Source organism: Xyrauchen texanus, chromosome 20 (assembly GCF_025860055.1).
Source record: "Xyrauchen texanus isolate HMW12.3.18 chromosome 20, RBS_HiC_50CHRs, whole genome shotgun sequence".
NCBI lineage: Eukaryota > Metazoa > Chordata > Actinopteri > Cypriniformes > Catostomidae > Xyrauchen > Xyrauchen texanus.
Window position 1 is genome coordinate 21,385,639 of NC_068295.1, and position 22,762 is coordinate 21,408,400.

General features: G+C 37.4%; 2 protein-coding genes across 3 annotated transcripts; one reads left to right on the top strand and one right to left on the bottom strand.

The window, feature by feature from the left end:
* Positions 1 to 915: 915 nt before the first annotated feature.
* Positions 916 to 9,171, top strand: csgalnact2 (chondroitin sulfate N-acetylgalactosaminyltransferase 2). Of its 2 annotated transcripts, none has more exons than XM_052151264.1 (8): positions 916 to 1,011; positions 4,253 to 5,165; positions 6,081 to 6,297; positions 6,661 to 6,762; positions 8,130 to 8,311; positions 8,484 to 8,578; positions 8,670 to 8,751; positions 8,879 to 9,171. In XM_052151264.1, the coding sequence occupies exons 2-8, from the start codon at positions 4,514 to 4,516 to the stop codon at positions 9,169 to 9,171; spliced, it is 1,623 nt and encodes a 540-aa protein (XP_052007224.1). In that variant the 5' UTR covers positions 916 to 1,011; positions 4,253 to 4,513. The 2 variants fall into 2 exon arrangements, with proteins under 2 accessions (XP_052007224.1, XP_052007225.1); XM_052151265.1 differs by having other exon boundaries at positions 920 to 1,011; positions 4,450 to 5,165.
* Positions 9,172 to 9,190: 19 nt separating this feature from the next.
* Positions 9,191 to 21,931, bottom strand: sec23ip (SEC23 interacting protein). The gene is made up of 18 exons (XM_052151263.1): positions 21,744 to 21,931; positions 20,260 to 20,771; positions 18,927 to 19,134; positions 18,413 to 18,606; positions 17,654 to 17,743; positions 17,437 to 17,557; positions 16,558 to 16,647; positions 16,280 to 16,421; positions 15,920 to 16,128; positions 15,691 to 15,788; positions 15,393 to 15,560; positions 15,202 to 15,297; positions 14,930 to 15,103; positions 14,641 to 14,796; positions 14,375 to 14,477; positions 11,493 to 11,678; positions 11,207 to 11,372; positions 9,191 to 11,110 (listed from the first exon to the last, which is right to left on the bottom strand). The coding sequence occupies exons 1-18, from the start codon at positions 21,874 to 21,876 to the stop codon at positions 11,029 to 11,031; spliced, it is 2,928 nt and encodes a 975-aa protein (XP_052007223.1). The 5' UTR covers positions 21,877 to 21,931; the 3' UTR covers positions 9,191 to 11,028.
* Between the last annotated feature and the right edge of the window lie 831 nt (positions 21,932 to 22,762).

Below are 22,762 nucleotides of genomic sequence, written 5' to 3' on the forward strand. Positions count from 1 at the left end.
ATCTCAGCAATTAAAAAAAATTATTCATAGAAGAGCTGTATTCATAAATGGTTTGTGTGAATTTAATATTTTTATGTATTTTTAATGTAATATATCTGGACAAAAATGAGCGCCACTTGATTGACCCTTAGGACACATGGCCATATGCCCCTGTTACCCTCTGTTATAGTATTTTATGATGAATCTTGTAAAAATAACTCGTTATGATCGTGGGAGGTTTTTATAGATCACTCGCCCACTGCAGACACACATTTTTCTTCTCCAATCTACTAATTGACCATGTCTGAAAGTGCATGAAACATTTGAAAACTTGTGGCTTAAGTTTAATGTGAACACTAGGAAGAACAAATCAACCCATCGCAAACTCCGACATACCTGTTACTGTTTTTTCAGAAAATCATCGTTTTTTTTTTTTTTGTTTTTGCAGTGGAGAGAGAGCTCGCGCGCTCAAGGTTGCCAGATTGCATGACTAAAGCGTCACTCTGGCAGCTCTGGCAGCAGCCAAACTGTACAAATTCTGATTGAGGATCTCGCCTAAAGAAATCTGGCAAAAACTCATACACGTTGAAATCAAATTCTGGCTGTCTAATTGCCATTATTTTAAGTCTGTTATTTATCAAACATATTAAAACATAAATAAAAATGACACTTGCGTGGGGGGGGGTCATTTTGGACTGTCAAGCCTAGTGCTGATTCGCTTTCATTACATGGCAAAGTGTAGACAGAATATTGTTTTTTAAAAAAAGGCATCCGATTTTGGAGCCACACATGATGTGAGTAAATGATGACCAAAAAATAATTTTTGAGTGACCGATGCCTTTAAAGACTTTTATATTGAAGTGCTATCGCACAAAGCGGAAGGAAGTGGCGATTTTTTTTTTTTTTTTTGGTGCTTCCTTTTTTCATTGCCCCGTGGCGTTAGGTTCTCACGTTTGATATGCTCGGGATTCTAATGAATGGCTACATAAAGGAAACGTTTGCCAAGAACCACATCCTCTCACAACTACTGAGGTAATTGTCGCAAATTTAATTTTGCTTTAATCCAAGAAAGTGACTTAAACCCCGAATGATTTATTCTGAAGGTTACTAAAATTTTTGCTTGAACAATTTGTAATGCTTTTACAATTAAAGCCCGGTGCACACTCTGCGATTTTGGCCACGATTCTGCCGTCTGAGACAAATATCGTAAATCCTACAGAATTTCTGTCGTCGGAGGGCAAAATCGGTAATTTTACAATGTTAATTGTGTCATGTTCACCGACGTCTGATTAAAAGGCTGTGTGCCTCTTACGAAGTTCTGGCAGTGTCAGAAATTTAGCGAATTACGACGGCCAGATGAGATTTTCCGCTCCTCTCTCGCACCTCAGTTCATTTGGAAAGAAACCTGCTCCGTGTTTGCACCACCATAGCAACATTTGTGCCCAGTTCACTCTAATCAAGCACTTTAAGTGTTTTTCTTTTCATTTTATTTAAAAAGTTTTAATACATAAATAAGCAGAAAATACTTGAAGAAAAGTGTAACACTTCAGCAGTATGAAATGATTATATTCCCTGAATAAGTTTACTTTTAATACATTTATTTTAAATGTGTGTAAACTTCTTTAAGATTTACAATGTTATTTAAATAATACTAATAACGTTTGTAAAATGTATACTGTTAAGTATTTATGGTACGTTTTAATCCAAATCAGCAAATACAGTTGGATACAATTATAGAAATCTATGTCATATTTGTGCATCATCCATAGGGGATATGCCAGAAATAATATCAGCCTTTATGAATTTTCGAAATTTTGCGTGGCCGATATGTTACTAATCTAAAAGACAAGAAAGACATACTATAACCCACCTTTTTTTCCTCCAGTGTGAATGCAGAACTTTGTCATTTTTCGGGCCACAATCTTTTTATTTCCACAATGAATATGTGCTTGTGGTGGCTCATTATTACTGTAGGCTACCTCACGCTCATTCTCAACATCTGTAATTTTCTCTATTTATGTGATCAAGCTGTCTCATTAAAGGCCTATTTGACAGGTGATGTAGGGGTATTGGAGAAACGGAAATGCTGATGCCCTGACTTTAAGAAAGAAAGGGAAAAAAACGCTCCTCCGGGCAAATCTCGCCGTTTCGCTTCTATATTATATTAAAGGTCACGTTCACTGATCGGGACGATTGGGACCATTGATGTGTATCGTGCAGTCTGACATAATGTCGCACAGTGTGCCATTGCGATCTCAAGGCGTTCATATCGTGCAGTCTGACACGTAACAATCTTAAAGGACTGTAAAAATCCAATAGTGTATAGCGGGCTAGGCTATGGGATCAGTCAGATGTATGTTCTTCTGTTAGCAGTTAAAACTAAATGGTTTTATTTGTACGCAGCTTAAATGTAAACAAGCCTAATTGCTATTTATTTTTAATGTATTATTTGTAAATGATCATTTTTATTTATAGGTGTAATTGCTGAAAGAGTACATGTTGTTAACCTATACACTTGTTTTCCTTAAAGTGTAAGTACCGGTAATTATATTATTTTAATGGTATATTCTGGGTTCAATACAAAGCTAAATCGACAGCATTTGAGTCATTAAGTAGATTATTACAAAAATAATTTGACTCATCCCTCCTTTTCTTTAAAAAAGGCAAAAATCTGTGTTCCAGTGAGGCACTTACAATGGAAGTGAATGTGGTCCAATCTGTAAACGTTAAAATACTCATCGTTTCAAAAGTATAGCCACAAGACATAAACAATGTGCATGTTAACATGATTTAAGTGTGATAAAATCACTAACTAACCTTTTCTGTGTAAAGTTATATTCAATTTTGCATCTCCGTTGCCATGACGATGTAATGTCAACAAACCCTATAAACTTAAAATGGTGATCAAAAAAAAAAACTTTACAGCTCAAATAATGCACAACTTTTAACAGAAGAAATCATCACATGCTTTAATAAAATTCTAAGCTTCACATGTCTGCCATTTAAAGGGGTCATGACATGGTTTTTTTTATTGTATTATTATGTTCCCTTAGGTGCAATTATAGTATTAATATATTTTTTTTTTAAGAAAAACTTTTAAAATCTAGTGATTTATGACCTTTTCCCACCCTGTTTCTCATCCTCTGATTCAAACGCCCACTGTTATGATTGGCTAACGTCAGTGCCTATGTATCAATTATTGACGCCCCCAGCCAGAACAATATGCAAGTAAACTAAGTAAAAACACTGTGATTATTCATAATGAATGAAATTGCGCTTTAAAAAGTAGTTTAAAGTTTAAAATAGATTACTTACAGTTTGCGTCGTCGTTGTTCCCAGAATAGTCGGCACGGACTTATCTTTGAGCAACAGTTTTCTGGCAAAGCCAGCATCATATTGAGATTTGTTCTCAAAACAGTCATCCTTAAAATGTACAGAACAAACGCTTAAGTTAACACTGCCGTGACTGGGACGTCCTCAAAAAATAAACTGCATCCATTTTTCCCTGGCGTCTGGATCTTTCGGCAGCTTATTCAGAGGTTTTGTTTGACCACAGCCAGGAACAGCACATCTGTGTGGCATCGTAATTTTCCTGTGCACAAGTAGTCTCTGTCAGAGCTCGCTGTCCATCGACTGCGCTGAACACTTGTGAGGCACACGGCGATACTGAAATCAGCGTAGTTGTCTTAGCGCTTAAAGCGTAGTTATCTTGTGCTGGAGGCGGTCATATGCAAACGCTGGTACGTCACTTCTAACCGTCACGTCACTTCTAACCATGAATCCAGGACGAGCTGTATTTTGAGCTTGATTAAATAAATGATTCGTTTAGAATGGGGAGGACGTCTTAAAATATTAAACTTGCAGGACGTTTTAATGATACAAAGACCTCTTATATACCAAAAGATCAAGGCAAATTTGGTTTCTCATGTCATGACCCCTTTAAACCCTCCAAAAAATGTCCCCATTCTCTTCCATTGTAAGTGCCACACTGTAACCCAGATTTTTGCTTTTTTAAAGAAAAGGAGGAATGAGTCGCGATTAATTTCTGTGGTCATTAACATTATGCCACAATGCTGTCAATTGATCTTAACTTTTAGTGAACCTGGAATATTCATTTAATATTTGTTTTGGTTGCTTCCTATACGGGCCACAGTACTATTTCAAAATATGTCAGTTTGTATTTTGACCAAATAAATATACTGAAGAGCAAATATCTCATCAGAACAGTTACTTGACTTTTATGTTGTTGATGAATTTTGACATCTCTTTTTAGATTAGTTATTTCTCTTGAAAGGAGCAATATGGTGCAAGCAGAATGCATATTCCCACATTCGTTGAATTTGAGCCCACTGAAATGCTGTAATGTGAGAAGAGAATGACCATTAGAGAAATGTGACACTTATGCACACTCAGACTGTCTCCACTTCACTTGGGAATGGATTATTGTGATTAAATTCATCCCTCCTTAAGGTTGGATATTGACCAGGTGGGAATGCAAAAGTCTGGCTGGTAATAAGCACCCTGCCTCTCAGACATGCCCAGACGGGGGCTTCCTCTGCAGGGGCGGGCACGCTGGCTACTCCTGGGTATATTCTTGATCTTGGTTCTGCTACTTTTTGCTTACCTGCTCGAGTGCACCCCTCCTGCAGATGTGAGTCAGGTGCTCCCAGGCCTGGGAGTAGAGCCGTATGGAAAGGAATACTATCAAACCCTCTTGCAGGAGCAGGAAGAGCGGCATCTTACCCGAGCAGCCAGTCTCAAAAGGCAAATTGCACAGCTCAAACAAGAACTTCAGGAGATGAGCGAAAAACTTAGGGTTCTTCAAGAAAAGGAGGCGGCTCCAGGACCACAGAGCCTGATTGATGGCAGGGATCAGGAGCCCAGTGACCTGTTGGAGTACCTGCACTCACAAATCGATAAGGCGGAGGTGAATACCGGGGCAAGGCTGCCGAGTGAGTATGCACTGGTTCCCTTTGAGAGTTTCACCACCTCGAAGGTCTACCAGCTTGAGATGGGATTGACACGCCATCCCGAGGAGAAGCCTGTACGGAAGGACCGGAGAGATGAGCTGGTGGAGGTTATAGAAGCAGGTTTGGAAATTATTAATAACCCAGAAGAAGATGATGGACACAAGGATAACATCCCTGTGGCGAGACAAGCATTCACAGAAAGCCACTTTTTTGAAGGTAAGAGGTATTCAGTTGAAGTTAGCAGAACTCTTAAATGAGTATTAAAGGAATGGGTTAAAAACAAATCGACAGCATTTGTGGCATAACGTTTGTTACCACAAACAAATATTCGACTTGCTCCTTGTTTATTTAAACTCACAGTGGAAGTGAATGGGGCAAGTCTCTAAATATTTAAATAAAATTCTCTCATTTACTCACCATCATACCATCCCAGATGTTTGTGATTTTCTTCTGCTGAACACAAATTATGATTTTAAGAAGAATCTCATTTCTGTAGGCCCATACAATGCAAGTGAATAGTGAATAATGAAATTAACTTTGAAGCAAGAAAAAAAAACAACATATAAAACAGCATAAAAGTAATCCTTGACTCCTGTGGTTAAATCAATATCTTCTGAAGTTATATGATTGGTGTGGGTGAGATACAGATCAGTATTTAAGTCCATTTTTTAATATAAATCTCTACTTTTACTTTCATATGTCTTGTTTTTGGGTATTCACATTCTTTGTGCATTTTGCCACCTACTGGGCAGGGAGGATAATTAATAGTAAAAAAGGACTTAAATATTGATCTCTCACCCATACCTGTCATATCAATCAGAAGACATAAATTGATTTACTGGAGTAGTATGCATATCTTTAATGTTGCCTTTGTGATTTTTGGATCTTCAAAGTTCCTGCCACCATTCACTTGCATTGTATGGACCTACGGAGCCGAGATATTCTTCTAAAATCCTTCAAGTTGGCCATGGACTGTTGACATGCAACAATTCAAAATCATTTCCCTGTGGTCAGGGATTTGCATGTACTAAACAGTGCCTGTATGTATTTGAGAATAAAAAGACGGTATGAACTTTGCACAGCACTAGAGTTACTCTAGTTGCTCAGTTGTGTATTTGCTATTCTTGGCAGGACTCTACAGAACAGAGAGGGACAAAGGTTCACTGTATGAGCTCTATTTTGCTAAAGAGAATTCCCACGAGTACCATCACGTCACCCTCTTCCGTCCATTCGGGCCCCTGATGAAAGTGAGAAGTACGTCTGTAGACACTGCCAGCAATGTCATTAACATCATAGTGCCACTGTCAGGCCGAACAGAAGCTTTTGTTCAATTCTTAAACAACTTCAGGTGAGAAGGACACTCTAAAATGTTCAGTGCCACACCATTTGGGAAGTAGCCTATGTGAAGTACACATTGTAAAATATTCCACTCATGCTAGCAAAAAAATTATTTAAGACTGACATTCATGGATCAAGTCTGGAAATGTGTGTGTCTGTGTACTTGAGCATTCTGCAAAACATGTGACGAATACTTATAAAGCAACACAGAGCCAGATTTGACATTTTAAAAAGGAAATGTTTTCCAGTAAAATTTCCCTTTTGGAACAAAGAGTGCTGGAAAACTGTGCACTGAGGGGTTCAATCAGGTATGTTCAATTTAACAAGACAAATTCTGTTAGAAATGTTGAAAGACTGTGTCTTCTGTCTGCAGGGAGGTTTGTATACAACAGGACAAACGGGTACATCTCACAGTGGTGTATTTTGGGCAGGAGGGCTTGCAGGAGGTGAAGGCATCTCTGCAGAAAATGTCCAGGTTTGAGCTCTGCAAATATTCTGTTATGTTGCATGCACAATGCGTAACTAAATTATCTTCGGTCTGCCAACCTCCTGAATCGAGAAAACCCAAGGAAAAACTATTTTCTGTTCACCCATCTTAGTTGGTCAGTAGACATGTTCTGAATTAAAATGGTAATTGCAGCGACCAGCAAGAAAAATGCTTAAATTGTTTTCATGTTAGAAAGTAATGCTTTGGAAACAGTTTATTTAGGTAGGTTAAAGGGAGAGTTCACCCAAAAATAAAAATGCTCTCATCATTTACTCGCCCTCAAGCCATCCCACAAATTAAGATTTTTAGAAGAATATATCAGCTATGTACAGGTCCATTCAGTGCAAATGGATGGTGGCCGGAAATTTGAAGCTCTAAAAAGGAGATAAAGGCAGCATAAAAGTAATTTCTCAAGCTCTGTTCACACTGCCAGCGACTTTGTCACATGGTGTCCCTAAAGTCTGCGATCTGTGTCACTAGTGGGCGTTCTTACTATTAATAACTGTAACGTTATTGGATGACTGCATGTTTGGCCATAGCTTTTGAAAATTTTAACACGGATGAGACATAATACCAGTAAAATTAAGATATCATTACAATTTAACAAGGAATCAGGTCTCTTGTCTCTAAAATATTCATTCTGCAGTATAGTGTTTTCTAAAACGTGCAGCAGTCTTCAGTGCATTAAATCATTAACAAGACGATCAATCTACCATTTAATGAATGAATCAAACTCGCTCAGAATGAAGACCGTTTCTGACATGCTTTTCCACACATCAGTGTTTGATTATATCAATGCATGTGGTTATAATCAAATGGCATAGAACCGTAAAAATCCCTCATGATGCTGAAACCTCTCCGTCTTGCCTGTAGTCGTCTACAATCTGCCAGGAGACAGATGACGTGAGCTCCGCTGTCTTCACTCTCATTGGTTGTTGCTTGCGAATGTCGCTCGTCATTTGCATAAAGTTGAATTTTTCTCAATTTGTCATGTTGCTCTGTACAGTGTAAAAGTTATATTTTGGTCTGTTCTCACCCAAAACCAATTGCATCACTTATGAAGACATTGATTAAACCACTGGAGTCTTTTGGATAACTTTTATGCTGACTTTATCTCCTTTTTGGATCTTCAAAGGCCTGATCACCATTCACTTGCATTGTATCTACAGAGCAGATATTCTTCTAGAATTCTTAATATGTGTTCCGCAGAAGTAAGTAAGTCACACATCTGGGATGGCATGAGGGCAAGTATATGATGAGAGCATTGTTGCTATGTTATTACACTGTATCATTGCCAAAAATCCAATTGTTTCTTTTGCAGTAATTTATTGCTATTTACTCTGATCATTTTCCAGTGAGGAAAACTTCAGTAACTACACCCTGATCCCTGTGGATGAAGATTTTTCCCGTGGCCGTGGTCTGGACATTGGAGCTCATGCCTGGGAGAAAGGCGGTGATGTCTTGATGTTCTTCTGTGATGTCGACATCTACTTCACACTTGAATTCCTTGCTACCTGTCGACTCAATACAGCTCCAGGTCTGTAATCTCAACAAGCATCCCAACTGAAAGTTCATGGACCCATTACTAGATAATGTGTTCATATTTGTATTCATATAATGTATTCACATTCATATTTCTCACATCTTGTGTGTGTGTGTGTATATATTTCTCAATATATATATAAAAAGTTCTTCTCTCTCCCATGAAGGAAAGCGAGTTTTCTATCCTGTGGTATTTAGTTTGTATAATCCAGCCATAGTTTATGGAAATCTTGATTTGCCACCTTCTATTGAACATCAGCTGGTATGTAATTTCAAAATTTTAATTAGCTTTTTTTAATATCATTACATTTAGTGATACAAATGGGAATCATAAAATGTTAATGCTTTTATAGATTCATAAAAAAGATGCAGGATTTTGGAGGGATTTTGGATTTGGAATGACTTGTCAGTATCGTTCAGATTTTCTCAGCATTGGTAGGTTTAAAGAGTTGGAAGTAATATATGCATTTTTTTTTTGTTTGAAAAATATAAAGTGTACCATTTTCTCATAAGACTGTATAGCTTGTTTTGTATTAATGAAATGGCAATTTGTCTATTTTAGGAGGATTTGACCTGGAAGTGAAAGGTTGGGGTGTAGAAGATGTCCACTTGTACAGGAAGTACCTACGGAGCGACCAGATTGTGATACGCACGCCTGTGTCAGGCCTGTTCCACCTTTGGCACGAGAAGCTGTGTGCTGACGAGCTGACTCCTGAACAATACCGCATGTGCATCCAATCCAAAGCCATGAATGAGGCATCACACTCTCATCTGGGCATGCTTGTGTTTAGGGAGGAAATTGAGACTCACCTTCGAAAGCAGGCCTTCAAAACTCTGAGTAAACCAACAGAATGAATAAAGTACACAATCAGACATTCTTTCTGTGCACTCTCAAAAGTGCACCACAGGGGAGCTCATTTTTTGTAAATTACTGCAGTAATGACATGGGTCTGTTGTTGAGACATGTCCAGATTATTTCAATTGAACGTTATTCCTTGTTAAATCGAAAATAACCCATGGATTAAAGAAGACTCCATGACTGCAAGAAGAATTAATCGGCTGGGAGAATGGAATTTGTTACTATGTTTACATCATTCAGACTTTGATAAACATTCTGAAATTTGCAAGGACTTTTTGGACATTAACTCTGTATATATGTGAAATAATGATCAGTTCCTTTAGGAAACAAGATTTACTACAGATTTTCTTCTCTTGCACAGAAAGTGTCTTTTCATAAATGCAACATTGAGAAGACATGCCATGAGTAAAGCATGATGTAGTATTTTATTTTTGCAACTAATTGACAGAGCCATACATTGCATTTTTATTTTTATATTATGACTTTAACTATGTGCTGACACAAAAAAAGGATCTAATGTAAATGCTGAAAGGGACAATTATCCACACAAGGTTGTGGTTAAACTTGCCATGCTGGAGGGTAATTCAGGAAATAGGCAGTTTGGTAGGTAATGTATCGTTAGAACAGTATATAGACTTTTCCCCAAAGCTTTCCATGTTTTTTGCTGCATGGTCCTGATATGCATTTTTATGCATGAGTCAAACTCTTTAATTGCGCCATGTGTGAGGATGCTGGTCAGCATCATAGCATTCAATATTAGGGGTTGATGGTAAACATCAAATGCTGTGACTTTTGCAACCTCTTTAAAGTCTGTGGTATCTAGTAAATCTTGATTGAAACTAAACCATTTACAACACTAAAGAACAGATTTGCCTGTATGTGCCTCTTAGATTCTGATGAGAATTGGTACTGTTAATCCTACTTGAATATAGCCATGGCTGTCTGTTGAAAGGCCTGAAATTTTCCAGGATGTTGAAATTGTTCCATTCCTCTTTTTTGTAACAAATAAAAGAAAAACAACCAGACATTTTTAATGGTGTTTGTCCCCTTTATCAAAATGGACGTCCAATTAATCATACTCCGCGATCACATCGTAAGGTCTTGTATTTAAATCAGTAACAACTTTCACAAGAATGCACTGTGGTTTGCTCATGGGGACCCAGGATCGAGTCTGATCTGGGTCATGACCCAATCCCACTACCCATCTCTCAACCCTACTTGCCTGTCTACAAACAAATTTCTTTTTAGCACTGTCTACCAATAGAACTTGTCATTACAGATGCATTATTTGTTAGATCTTGGAATGTGTTGACCCAAAAGTTGTTGTTACAGAGATTACAATTTTACTATGGCCTTGAGCACCTGCCGTTGCTGTTCTTAGCAATTTTTAGCTTAATCTAAGTGCCGATTAATGTCAATTCTCATTAAACAAGCACTTATCCATGGGAGCATTGTTATACCTGTAACCATCAACTAAAATGACAGACCAAAGCAACACGATGGCTTACCAAATAAATCAATTTATGACTTTGTTTTTTTTTTTTTTTTATACAGCATATATAATATATCATAACTCTAAACGGTAGTTTCTGTTTTTATAATTCACATTTGACTCCATTTGCATATGCACTTTTGCAGCTCTATAATTTAAGCTATAAAAATGTAATTTCAAACCATTGTGGTGGCACTGAAATCCATTGTTTCATTTCTTAATTTAAGACATATGGAATAATAAAAGTGTATTCATTTGTATACAACAGACTAAAAGAATTAAAAAGAATATTGTTCAGCTCGAGTTGAAAACTTTTAAATATTGATTTATCAATGCTTACAAGTTTTAGTTATTTATTATATCAATGCATTGGCTGATCTGGGTGTATGTTCACGGTCTTATAAATTTCCTTGAGAATGAGCAGAGCTGTATCCTCCGATTCCCTGATGAAAAAGACAAAAAATCTGCTTGTAAAAAGAAGCAAGAGTACAATTACATAGACATTCTTATGCAAGACATTGATGCTTTACATCCCATACCAGTAACATAGATGACTCTGGAGTGCAAACAGGTATTCATTGAAGCTTTCAATCGGTTTCTCTTGCAGGACGTAGTCAATGCGATTTCCTCCATTCAGCAGGCCCACTTTAACTTGAGTCTCCTCCTCCTTCTGAGGATCAGGACACTCAACCATCTTACTCGCCTCTACAAACAACATTGTGATTCAGATGTTGATTCAGTTTCAGAATTGTGCACATTGAGCTAGTGAAACCAAAAAAGGATATGCTTTGTTGTTATTAAATGGCAGTTCCTTTCATAACTCACCTTCTCCTTCCTCCTTTTCCACCTCTGCCTTAATCTGACTGGCTACCATGGCAAGCTGTTCATGCAATTGAGCGGAAGAGGTGTGAGCACGAGCAAAGTCATTCAGAGTCTGCCAAGCACTCTTCACAGAACTGATAAAGCCTTGCTTCAGGTCAGAGCCCATCCTGGACAAACTCTCCTTTAGTTCTGAACACAAGACACGCATAGACAAAAACATCACTCTTATGGGAAACTAGGAAAAGTCATGCCTTCTTATAACAACTACAATAAATGCTTCTGTATCCCATTTTTAATTTACTGCTAACTGCAACAACTAAACAACAACACAGGATTAAAGGGGTAGTTTACCCAAAAATTACAATGATCTCATCATTAACTCACCCTCATGCCATCCCAGATGTGTATGACTTACTTTATTCTGCTGAACACAAATGAAGATTTTAGCTCTGTAGGTTCATACAATGTATGTGAATGGGTACTTAAATATTGATCTTGTTTCTCACCCACACCTATCATATTTTTATGGATTACTTTATGCTGCCTTTGTGTGTTTTTGGAGCTTCAAAATGTTGGTGCACATGCATTGTATGAACCTACAGAGCTGAAATATTCTTCAAAAAAAATCTTCATTCGTGTTCTGTCCTATCTGGTTCAGGATGGTTTTCTACTTATTTACCAAGGGATGGGCATTTAGTAATTTTCTAGTAGAGTACTCAAAGAAAATTAGTAATCGACGGGCATGGCGCCTTGCAAGGAGTGGATGTGTGAGCGGCGAGCTCTGCGCACTTTGCTAGTTTTAATGCTATTTGTGTCATAAAACGGTGAGATTCGACCCTGATTCTTGATTGTTCTGGGAAGACAATATGTCAAAATTCTAAATCCTTGGGCTCTGGAGACATTAAAAGACACATACAAGCCGATTCCCGCAGCGGCAGGCCGGAAGCCCCGGATTAAATTCGGATGGTGAACTGAAAGAAATCTGGCTTGAATTGATGAATGTGTCGGCAATGATGACGAAGGTTGTTGGAGACTTGGAGGATTTGGCTGTAATACGTAGATCGATTACTTCCATGGAGATGAAGTTCTCTGAGTTGGTTACAAGGTTGTCGGACTTCAAAAGACGGATCGATTATCTGGAGTCTTCGGAGAGGGAATTAGCTGGTAATCCGCTAGGGAACAAGGCAGACTTGCAACGCATTTGGGAAAAACTGGAGGATTTGGAGCATCATAATCGACGAAACAACTTCCGAATTGTTGGAATTCCTGAGCATGAGGAAGGCAGAGATATGGTGAAATTCCTAGATGAATTCCTAGCTAAATTCCTAGCTCCTCCCGAGTCTGTTCGACATAACATGCAATAAACTGGAAATTGAACGAGCTCACAGAGTCCTGGCTCAGACATTTGTGGAGGGAGACAGGCCCCAATCAATTCTGGCCAAATTTCTGAGGTCATCTGATAAAGATCTTGTGTTATGCGAGGAGCAAAGGAAAGCTTTCTTGGAAGAACTACATAATTTTCTTGTTCCCATACTTTACAAATACGATAAAAGAGAAACACGAACGATTCAGGAAATGCAAGAATCTCTTACATCAATGGAAGGTCACTTTTGCTCTGTTGATTCCGGCCAAACTGAGAATAGATACTAAGGACGGCTGTAGAGAATTTACATGTCCACATCAAGCACTATCCTTAATAATAACAATGGAATGAGTAAGCCTTTTGGTGATTTTCATGTTGCCGACTGTTGCTTTCATGTTCACAACTGTCCAAGGAAGCTGGGTGCCTTTTTTGTTTATTTTGTGCTGGTTCCACCTAGCTGCTGGAGATTCTTTTGTGTAATATCATTTCTTAGGGACAGCTTGTGGAAGAATCTGCTTGTTTTGGGTGCTTACGACTCCTGTTGGCTGGAGTTGGTTTTGTTGAATATTTCTTGAAGGACATTGGAGTGAGTCTGACTGCCCAAAGAACTGAACTTTTGAAAAAAATATTTTGAGCTGGTTGCACTAGCTGCTGGAGCTTGTTTTGTGGGGCACACCTTCGAGACAATTAAGTGGATGAATCTACATGTTTTGTTTTTTTTTTGGTTTATTCCACTTATAGGCTGGAGTTTGTTTTTAAAATTATATTCTGTTGTGTATTCTGTTTTACACATTTTTGTATAGATGCACCGGACTTGATCAATCCGACGGCAAAGTTGTCGCAGGGGCTCTCGTAGGCATACATAGACTGTTTGAGTTTAGAGAGATAGAGTTTGTTTTGTTTAGGGGAAAGTTCAGGAGATAATTGTTGCACTAATGTTGGAATGCGGTCTTTATAATTTTGTTTTGACACACAATCTATTTTTTCTTATATAAGGGAAACAATGGGGTTTAATGTTTGACTCTGTATATGAATGTTTTGCTTTATGTGTCATGTTGAGAAGCAACCAATAAAAATGTTAATATCTGAAGAAAACTTCAACCATTTAACCTGTATTTCTTATTTAAAATGCATAAATTCAGAATAAAAAAAATGACAAAAAGACATTTGCACTCACACAGAAAGATATTTTCAAAATATTTTAAAGCAATACAATCACTTTAAATAATGACATTTAAATAATGAATTTTCTTTATGGTTTAACTATTCCTTTAACAACGTCATGCATCCACAGTACCATCCAATGCATCGAGTTGTAACGGCAAGATTTAGGAGAGAGAAGCAGTTTTAATTGCTGCCCACATAAGGCAAAGGCAAATAGAATAATATAATTGCAATAATCGAGTCGTGTTTTTACTAGTCAAATATTTAAAGCTGAACGAGTTCTCAATTAATCGGTTACTCGTGCACATCCCTACATTTAACACTTGCATAAGATGCAGATAAATTCTCGAATACATACCGAGATGCAGTCTCTTCCTTCCTTTATGGTGAGGGATCAAAACAGGGTTCAGTTCAATGTCTGGTAAGATCATGGGCTCGATTCTGTATGCAACTGGATCCAGCTGAGAGCACGATCAAAGAGAAACATCTCAATTTGCACCAATTTTCATGTATAAGAAACGTATAGATAATCATAATAAGGTTATAAAGTTAAAACAAAACTGTGGTGTTATTCATTATTCTCCATTAAACTTTTACACTTTAGTCGCTAGCTAATGCACTTACTGGATGATAGATATTGAAGAATCCTTTGCAGGTGGGAAGCTGGTAAGACTCCTCAATTTTCTCAACTCCACGTACAGTCAGAAACATTCCGATGGGAGATCCAAGAGCAAAGAAATTCACCGGCTCAAAGTCCAGAGCATGATACACCACTGAAACCTGCAGCAGAACAAACATGTTTAAACAACCATGTATCATACATTTCTGACAAAATTTAAAACAATCTCATGCCTTCGTTCCAACATATTCTCATCCACAGACCAATTTGGAATGGTGTGTGTGTCAGCTTTACCTGTCCTGTGCCTATTTCAAAATAGTTGTAATCCACATGGATTGAGGACATGTTTCTTCCCACTGGCAGTTTGTTGCTGGCAGAATCTGGTGTGGGCTCTGTTTGAAGGGGAGGTAGGGTCTCTTTCGGTTTCTCTTGTGCTACGGTCTTTTCTTTTACAGCCTGTCGTGCTGCCTGCCAAGTAACAAATGTGTTTTTAAAGCATCATATCACACTGGAAGTATGATAATGGTTATCAAGAGCTGATGCAATATTGAAAAGTTAATATGTACCTGTTTTGCTGACTTCTCTTTTACAAATTTAGCAAGTTTTTTACGTGGCCCCAGAGGAATACCCATTTCCTTAAGATCATCTATTGTGCACATGAGCTGCAAAGCGAGTTGTACAAATTATAGTGATGAGCTGCTTTTCACTATGAATGTAAAATAAAACAAGGTTTACATAAAGAAATTAATTTGCTCACAAGAGACTCCACATCAATCTTCTCGTTTTCAAAAGTGCTCAGGTATTCAGACATGCCCAACATCTCCAGAACAGATGATAGGTCACCAATCTCCTCTTCTTCCTCCTTAGGCTCCTCCTCAACAGCCGCTACGGTAGGAACTTCATTGGCCTGGTTGACTGGACTTATCTACAACAATTAAATGCACACAAATAAGCTTACCATGTCATCTCTGGTAATTCAACAGAACAGACTTTTATTTACTAGTTTAATAAATGAAAAGCATCTTAGGTCATTTTTATCCAAAATGTACTGATACCTGTTTTGCATTAGGCTGAGCATTCCCATTGGTTATTAGATCTGATAAAGGTGACCCGGTCTTCTGATTGGACAGTAAGTCAAAAAGTATCAAAGATCCTGTGAATTAAGACAACTATAGATTAAAACAGAGAGCAGTACAAGAAAATATGTGGTGCTCCTTTACGGAATGTGGATTTAGTTAATCAGTGGTTAAAGCACATAGAAAAGCACATAGAAGGGATTCTAACCCAAGCTGTGTCCACCCACAGACACTCCCCCTTTGAAATCTGGGTTTCTCTGCATGAACAGTGCATGCAAGCGGTTGACCTCAAAAGCCACTGTGTCCATAATGGTCTGGCAGTAAGTAGGACTGTTGTAGAAAAGCACGTCTAAGAGGGTTTCGTTAGTGAAGTGACGCAGACGACCTGTGCTGGGCAGGGTAATCTTCTTTATCCGCCTGAATGATTAAAAACATATAGGAAACAAATAAACTTTTAATGTAAAACCATATTTTCACATTCAATAAAAATTACTTCTAGGCCTAATTTACAGCATCCAAAGTAAAACTACTCATCTCTCCTGAATGTAGCTTAACATTATGCCTGTACCTGTCAACCCCTGTGGCATCACCATGCAGAGCAGTGTGCCAGTGCACAGGGAGAAATTCCACACGGCTAATAACGTTATCATCTCGGGCCCTCTTAAAATGACTCTGCAGCAACTTTAAGGACACACTACGAAAGTCATCCACTGTAAAAAAATAAATAAAAAACACTTCATGAATATTCAAAATTTATATTTAAGACATTAAACATACACAATGCATTTGGTTGTCAATTTGTATAATAATGTGAATGTAAAATTTGAGCTGGCTTGTGTAACATACCACACTCCACCATGCTCCTAAATCTCAGGTCACAGACGGGGCCAATGCCATGCACCATAAACACCACATGGTCCACCTGTGCCATCTCACCTACAGACAATAGGACGATATTCTTCACTTGTCCAGCAAAACTGTACACTCACCTTTTAGACATGCTTGATATTACACAATATTGAGACAATTACAATTTAGAGTGGTTTATTTTTTACATTTTATTGATTCCCAAAACAGGATTGATGAAACAGAACATTCTCATACGCATTAATTAGTGTTAAAGGTGCACTCATGGTGCCTCTGGTTGAATGCACTTTGACACCAATAGGGCAACTCGTGCCCTGTGATTCAAAAGCGAGAGCCTTTGTTTGGAGACAGACTTTGTGCAACCCCAGTAACAAATAAAGAGCTGATCCGACATCCTAAACTTACAGGTGCACTCAACATATGTATGCAATGCCCTAATCAGGCATAATATATGCATAGATTGCTTTTCATCCAAATTAAACGGTGGGGGAAACCAAACGAACCACCAGGATTGGCGTGATTGTAAAAGGGTTTCAGCAAGGTAATGTAGAAGGACACTCCCCATAGTGCTTACAGCAATGTGGAGTGAACTGAATCAAAAGGGAACTAATGTTAACAAATGGAACTTTATTGTAATGTGTAACAGTTTAACATTTAACTGTTTTCCACTTGAGACGCTGTCTTATAACACAGTGCACATGGTGTACAATGCTTTAAAACAGTGAGCCATGTCACAATGGTCAAAGACATCTGTCTATTATACATTTACTTTTTAAACAGCGCAGATGGACAGCCCCTAAGGTAAGGACAGCCCCTAACGTAAGACATTAAGAACTCTAGGTCACAAGGTTCAGTCACCATCAGGAACTTCATCTTGATCATCGTCCACACCCCTCTTGACAACTCTTGGTCGAGTCTGACCATCCTGCGTCGTGCCCCACTCATCAGGCATTGCAGATGGCTGAAACTGCACAATCACCTGAGGAGCAACCAATCAGATTTATGCTACAAGAAGAAAGTGTGTACTATTCACATGCAGTATCACTCAGTTGTCTAGTGTATGACGAAGTTGTACCTTTGGATTGTGCATTACGATGGTTTCACCAGATGGGAATTCCAGTCTGCGGTGCCACTGATTAGTGGTAACAGCTTTTTTGTATTCTGCCTGTTTTGTTCAGAAAAACAAACCTATTAATATGCAATGGAGTTCACAAAGCATGTTCAAAACATTTGATTACCCTATAAAATCTAATTCTGTTAAAGGAATATTCTGGGTTCAATACAAGTTAAGATCACTCGACAGCATTTGTGGCATAATATTGATTACCACAAAAAATTATTAATAGGGCCAAGCCGTAAATGTTAAAATACATATTTCTATGTATTAAAATATATTTTTCATATAAAAGTGTAGCCACAACACATAAACAATAAGTATTTTAACATGATTTTAGTGTGATAAAATCACTTAATAACCTTTCTTATTTTTTGCCATGATGATGTAATGTCTACAAACCCTAAAAACCTTTTACAGCTCAAATAATGCATGAGTTTTAAAATGTATTTAAGTTTTCTTTTTTTTTTTTTAAGAAGAGGGACGAATCAGAATTGATTTTTGTAGTAATCAACATTATGCTGTAGATTGAGCTTAATTTGTAATGAACACAGAATATGAATTTAAGAAAGTCAAAAAGAACAAATGTGATCAAACAACATTAGTACAGGGTTGCTGAGCAACCTTGCTAGTAATGATGACATAACATACAATTTAGTGGTAATATGTCATCCTCATTTTAGGAATACATGAAAAATGGCCAAATAGGGCATTACAAACCTCCAACTTATCACTGAAGTCTTCAGAGTAGGGGATAAAGCGACTGTCTGTGTCTCCTTTGTAGAACCAGGTGCAGCGGCGGACCTCAGAGGGCTCTTCCTCCCAGTATACAGCGGTCCGTGCGCGATCATACAGCTGAACATCATAGCGCCCTCCATCCGTACAAACAATCACATTCTCTGGATCTGGCTGAACTGGTGAAATGGATTATGCAATAAATGTCAGTCAAAGAGGATATGTTACGAAATAGACTATCAATGGCCACACTAATTTGCATAACAGTTATTTGCATACATACCAAAAAATTGATCGCAGTTTATTAAAAACAAATAAAATTACAGTGACAGTAGTAGTTCCATTTAGCCGATAGTTACATTACTACACTTGCCCTTAAAAATAAACAGCAGGATTCATACATCAAAAACTAGACAACTAGCACTAAAATATTGGCAGCACCTTGTACAAATATTCCTGCCAGTGTTCCTAGATTTACTGAAACCACTTCACACCTCACCAGAGTTAAAAGTCTCTTCCAGATGAATGGAATCCAGAACACTAAAGGGAAGCCAGACCAGCTTTGACTCCACTTGTTTGCAGTAGAACCAGTGGGGCTGAATAGGTTCATAAATAGTAAATGTGTATGGCACCATAGAGTTGGCAGGGACCAATGGCCCAGCCATGTTGGTTGCTGCAGGGGGTGGTGGAACCTTTGTTGGAGGAGTCTGGAAAATAGCATAGCGGCATAAAGACTAAGTAAAATAACCTTTAGAATGGTTATTAAATATGTTAGCTCCTTTAAAAGAATATGTAATCTCAACAATTGCAAAAAACTCTGTAATTCATATACGTTGGCTATGTCTAGAATTTTAAACCTCATTGATCTTCATCGCGGCTCATGACCAAATATTATGATGTCATGTCGCAAGAACCAGTGAGGTTTGACGTTATCAACGTAGCCGCCATATTTGATTTACTGAATCTTTTAATTATTTGATTCTGTTCATCACACAAAGTGATCATATGGCTCCAGAAGACTTGGTTTATAGTGTAAGTACCAATATGTACCAATTAATTTTACAGCAGTTTTATAGCTATTTTTCTATCCTTTTTCGAGCTTGAAAGACCAGTCACTTTTTTTTTTTTTGCATTATATAGCAAATAAAGTCTTAAAATTCACCTTTTGTTTTCCACAAACGTAAGAAACTCATACAGGTTTGGAGACATTAGGGTGACTAAATAATTATAGAATATCATAATTAGGTGTACCATTACTTTAAAACTCACTTTAATGATTTTTACTTTAAAAAAAACACTTACTGAACCAAAAGAAGAATTTCACTTTGGAGAATCTCTCTAAATTGGCATATTTTTCCAATTTATGAATACTCACTTTTATAACTAGTGTCCGACTCTGAAGAAACTAAGAATCACAACAGACCAGATTTCAGATATGTATTAAACTCTTTTATGTAAATGTGTAATTGTCACATAAAATGTCCATGAGCTATTTATTTATATAAAAAATTACATTTAGGTGATTTGACTGGTCAAGAATTCTTTTAAGATTCTCACAATTTTTATAACATTTTTGCCTTCACTAGTTAATTTAAAATGGTGTGACAAATGTGACAAATACATTTTTACAAATGCAAATATTCTACGCAGTCTCAATTAATATAACAGACATAATAATTATAAAATAATTACCAAAATAAAATAAATAAAATTGTTTCAAAAGTAAAGCATGTCACATTGCAAAGCATGTCACATTGCAAAACAAGTCAACTACCCTTAAAGGGATGAGCATATGGCGACTACAAGACAAAAAAGACCACTAGATAACCAACCTTTGTGAATGCAGCAGGGGGAGTCTGGAATAAAGGAGCAGGTGTAGCCTGAGAATAGGGTTTTAGATGCTGGGGTGTCTGGCTCGGGGGCTGCTGCTGTAATTCAGGAGCCATGATGTAGGGATTTGCTTTGCTACTGGCAGCTGTGTGACGATATGGATTATATGACTGCTGGGAGCTCTGAGGAGGTGGAGTCGGCGCGTTAGGTGGTGGAGTGTAGGTACCCATAGGGCTTTGATTAACAACACTCCCATACTGCTGAACAGGGTTCATGTGAGATATCGGTGGATTTAGAGGCAGACTAGCAGCAATGGATGCAGGTGATGGCCCTGTTGTCGATGGAATGATAGTGGGTGCTGGAGGTGGGCATGGGTGCTGTCCTATAGAGGCAAATGGGTCACTGCTGCTGGTGGTGGTGGAACTTGAGAAATAATTGAATGTGGACGGTTGGGAAACTGCTGATGGTGTCTGTCCAAGAAAACTGTCTTCTTCTCCAACTTCACTGGCATCATCTTTACAGAGGTTGATAAATAAATGTACAGAATATTAGTCTTTATTAATAAAAAGGCTAATTATTTACAGTGGAACTATTAAGGCAGGGATGGGGAACATCAGGCCTCAGGGCTGTATAAGGACCGCGAGACCATTTTACCCGCCTGCGAAGACATTTGAGAAATAATTTGAAAAGCAAAAAATGGCTGTTATTCAATTAACCTGAAAAAAAAAATCCTTTCAAATATTGCTTAAAAATTATTTAAATTGATAACACAAAATATTGTATAATAGACAGACCTTTTAGTGTTTTTGGTGTGTAAGCTCATAACGGAATGCATACATTAATTTCAACCCACAATCAGAAATTGTAAGCAATTGTATGGCCCACAAATAATTTCGTAAATACTCAAATGGCCCTTAATGGAAAAAAGTTTCCCCACCCCTGTATTAAGGGATAAAAATGATGTGATAATTTACTCACCCTCGTGCCGTTCCAAACCTGTATGACTCTTCTGTGGAAAACAAAAGGAGATGTTGACAGCCTCAGTCACCATTCACTTTTATTGTATGTAAAAAAGATGCAATGAAAATGAATGGTGACTGAGGATAACATTTTTCTAAACATCACCTTATGTGTTCCACAGAAGAATGGATCTTTGGATACTTAGTCAAAATGTACGAAAAGCTGGACTTTTACATTTTTTTCAGATTAGATATAATAATCTGCATTTATACCCCAAAGTATCACAAACATAAACATCATCAGCTGACATTTACAAAATAACACAACACAAAATTCTTGAAATATTATATCTTGAAATAATTGACAACAGTGTTGCAAAAGGACATTTTCAGCTAATTTCAGAGACGATTTAGCAAATATATAAAAAGTATTAGCTATTAATCACAAAGATCTTAGAACAGAGATAAGCTAACATCGCTAGCCACTGAAGCATCTCGTTTCTTCCCCTCACACTTTATAAGCTCACCTCCAGATAAAACCGCAGGGCCAGTGGCCTGACTGACAGGAATGAAGGGCAGGCTGAAGTTAAACTCTGGGGCATCTGAAAACAGCAGGTTTGCGCTGCTACTGTGGATGTTATTGGCTTTCCTATCAGCCATTTTCAACCAAATATTACACGTAGCTTGTCCTACTTTCGGAACAGGCAGAGCTCCTTTACGTCGCTTCCTGGTTCGTCACTGTACAGACAACGGGATGCTGTGAATTTTCACAGATTTGTACTTCTTTGATAGTCTGAATGGTTTGTTCAGTAATCTAATCAAATGACTAGTAGATGATATATAGATTTATGAAAAGTGCGTCACCAATATTTTGACGTACCAAGGCAAAAGTAAACAACCGAGAACAATCCAACAACTCACAACTTGTAGTTTCATTTCTTTCTGTTCTTTTTAAAGATACAGGGTACAACGGGGCTGGCACACCTTAAGGAAAATCTGTTTTTTTTTCTGGTCACAAATGGAATCAAGATAGAAAAAAATACATTTATTTTTATTAATTAAGGATGGAGCAAAATAATTTGTTTGAAAAAAATAAATAAAAATAATTAATAATATTTTATCTGGTGGATCATGAATATTTTGCAATGTATAGTGACAAACAGTATTCTTTTAAAGTATTGTTGCTATTTGGTGTTTTGGGAGAAAATAAAATAAAATGTGCATTTTCCCCTTTAGCCCCTTTGTGCCCTATTAGAGAGCAAAGAGTTTCCATAATGTGAATAAATATATACAACTTAAAGATTCTAGTTGAATGGGTAAACTCATATATAAATAAATAAGCTATGGTTGTTATAAATAAAAATGACTTGGTGCTCAACAGTGGCTGAATTTTATGGAGGAATCATACTCTTAATTTCATCTGTACTTTTTAAATTAATAAATGCTTTTATTTTGGATTTAGAAACTGTACAGGGGATATACAGTAACAAATGCATAAATGAATATAAATAAAGAAAATACATTTACAAATATAAAACAACAAAAA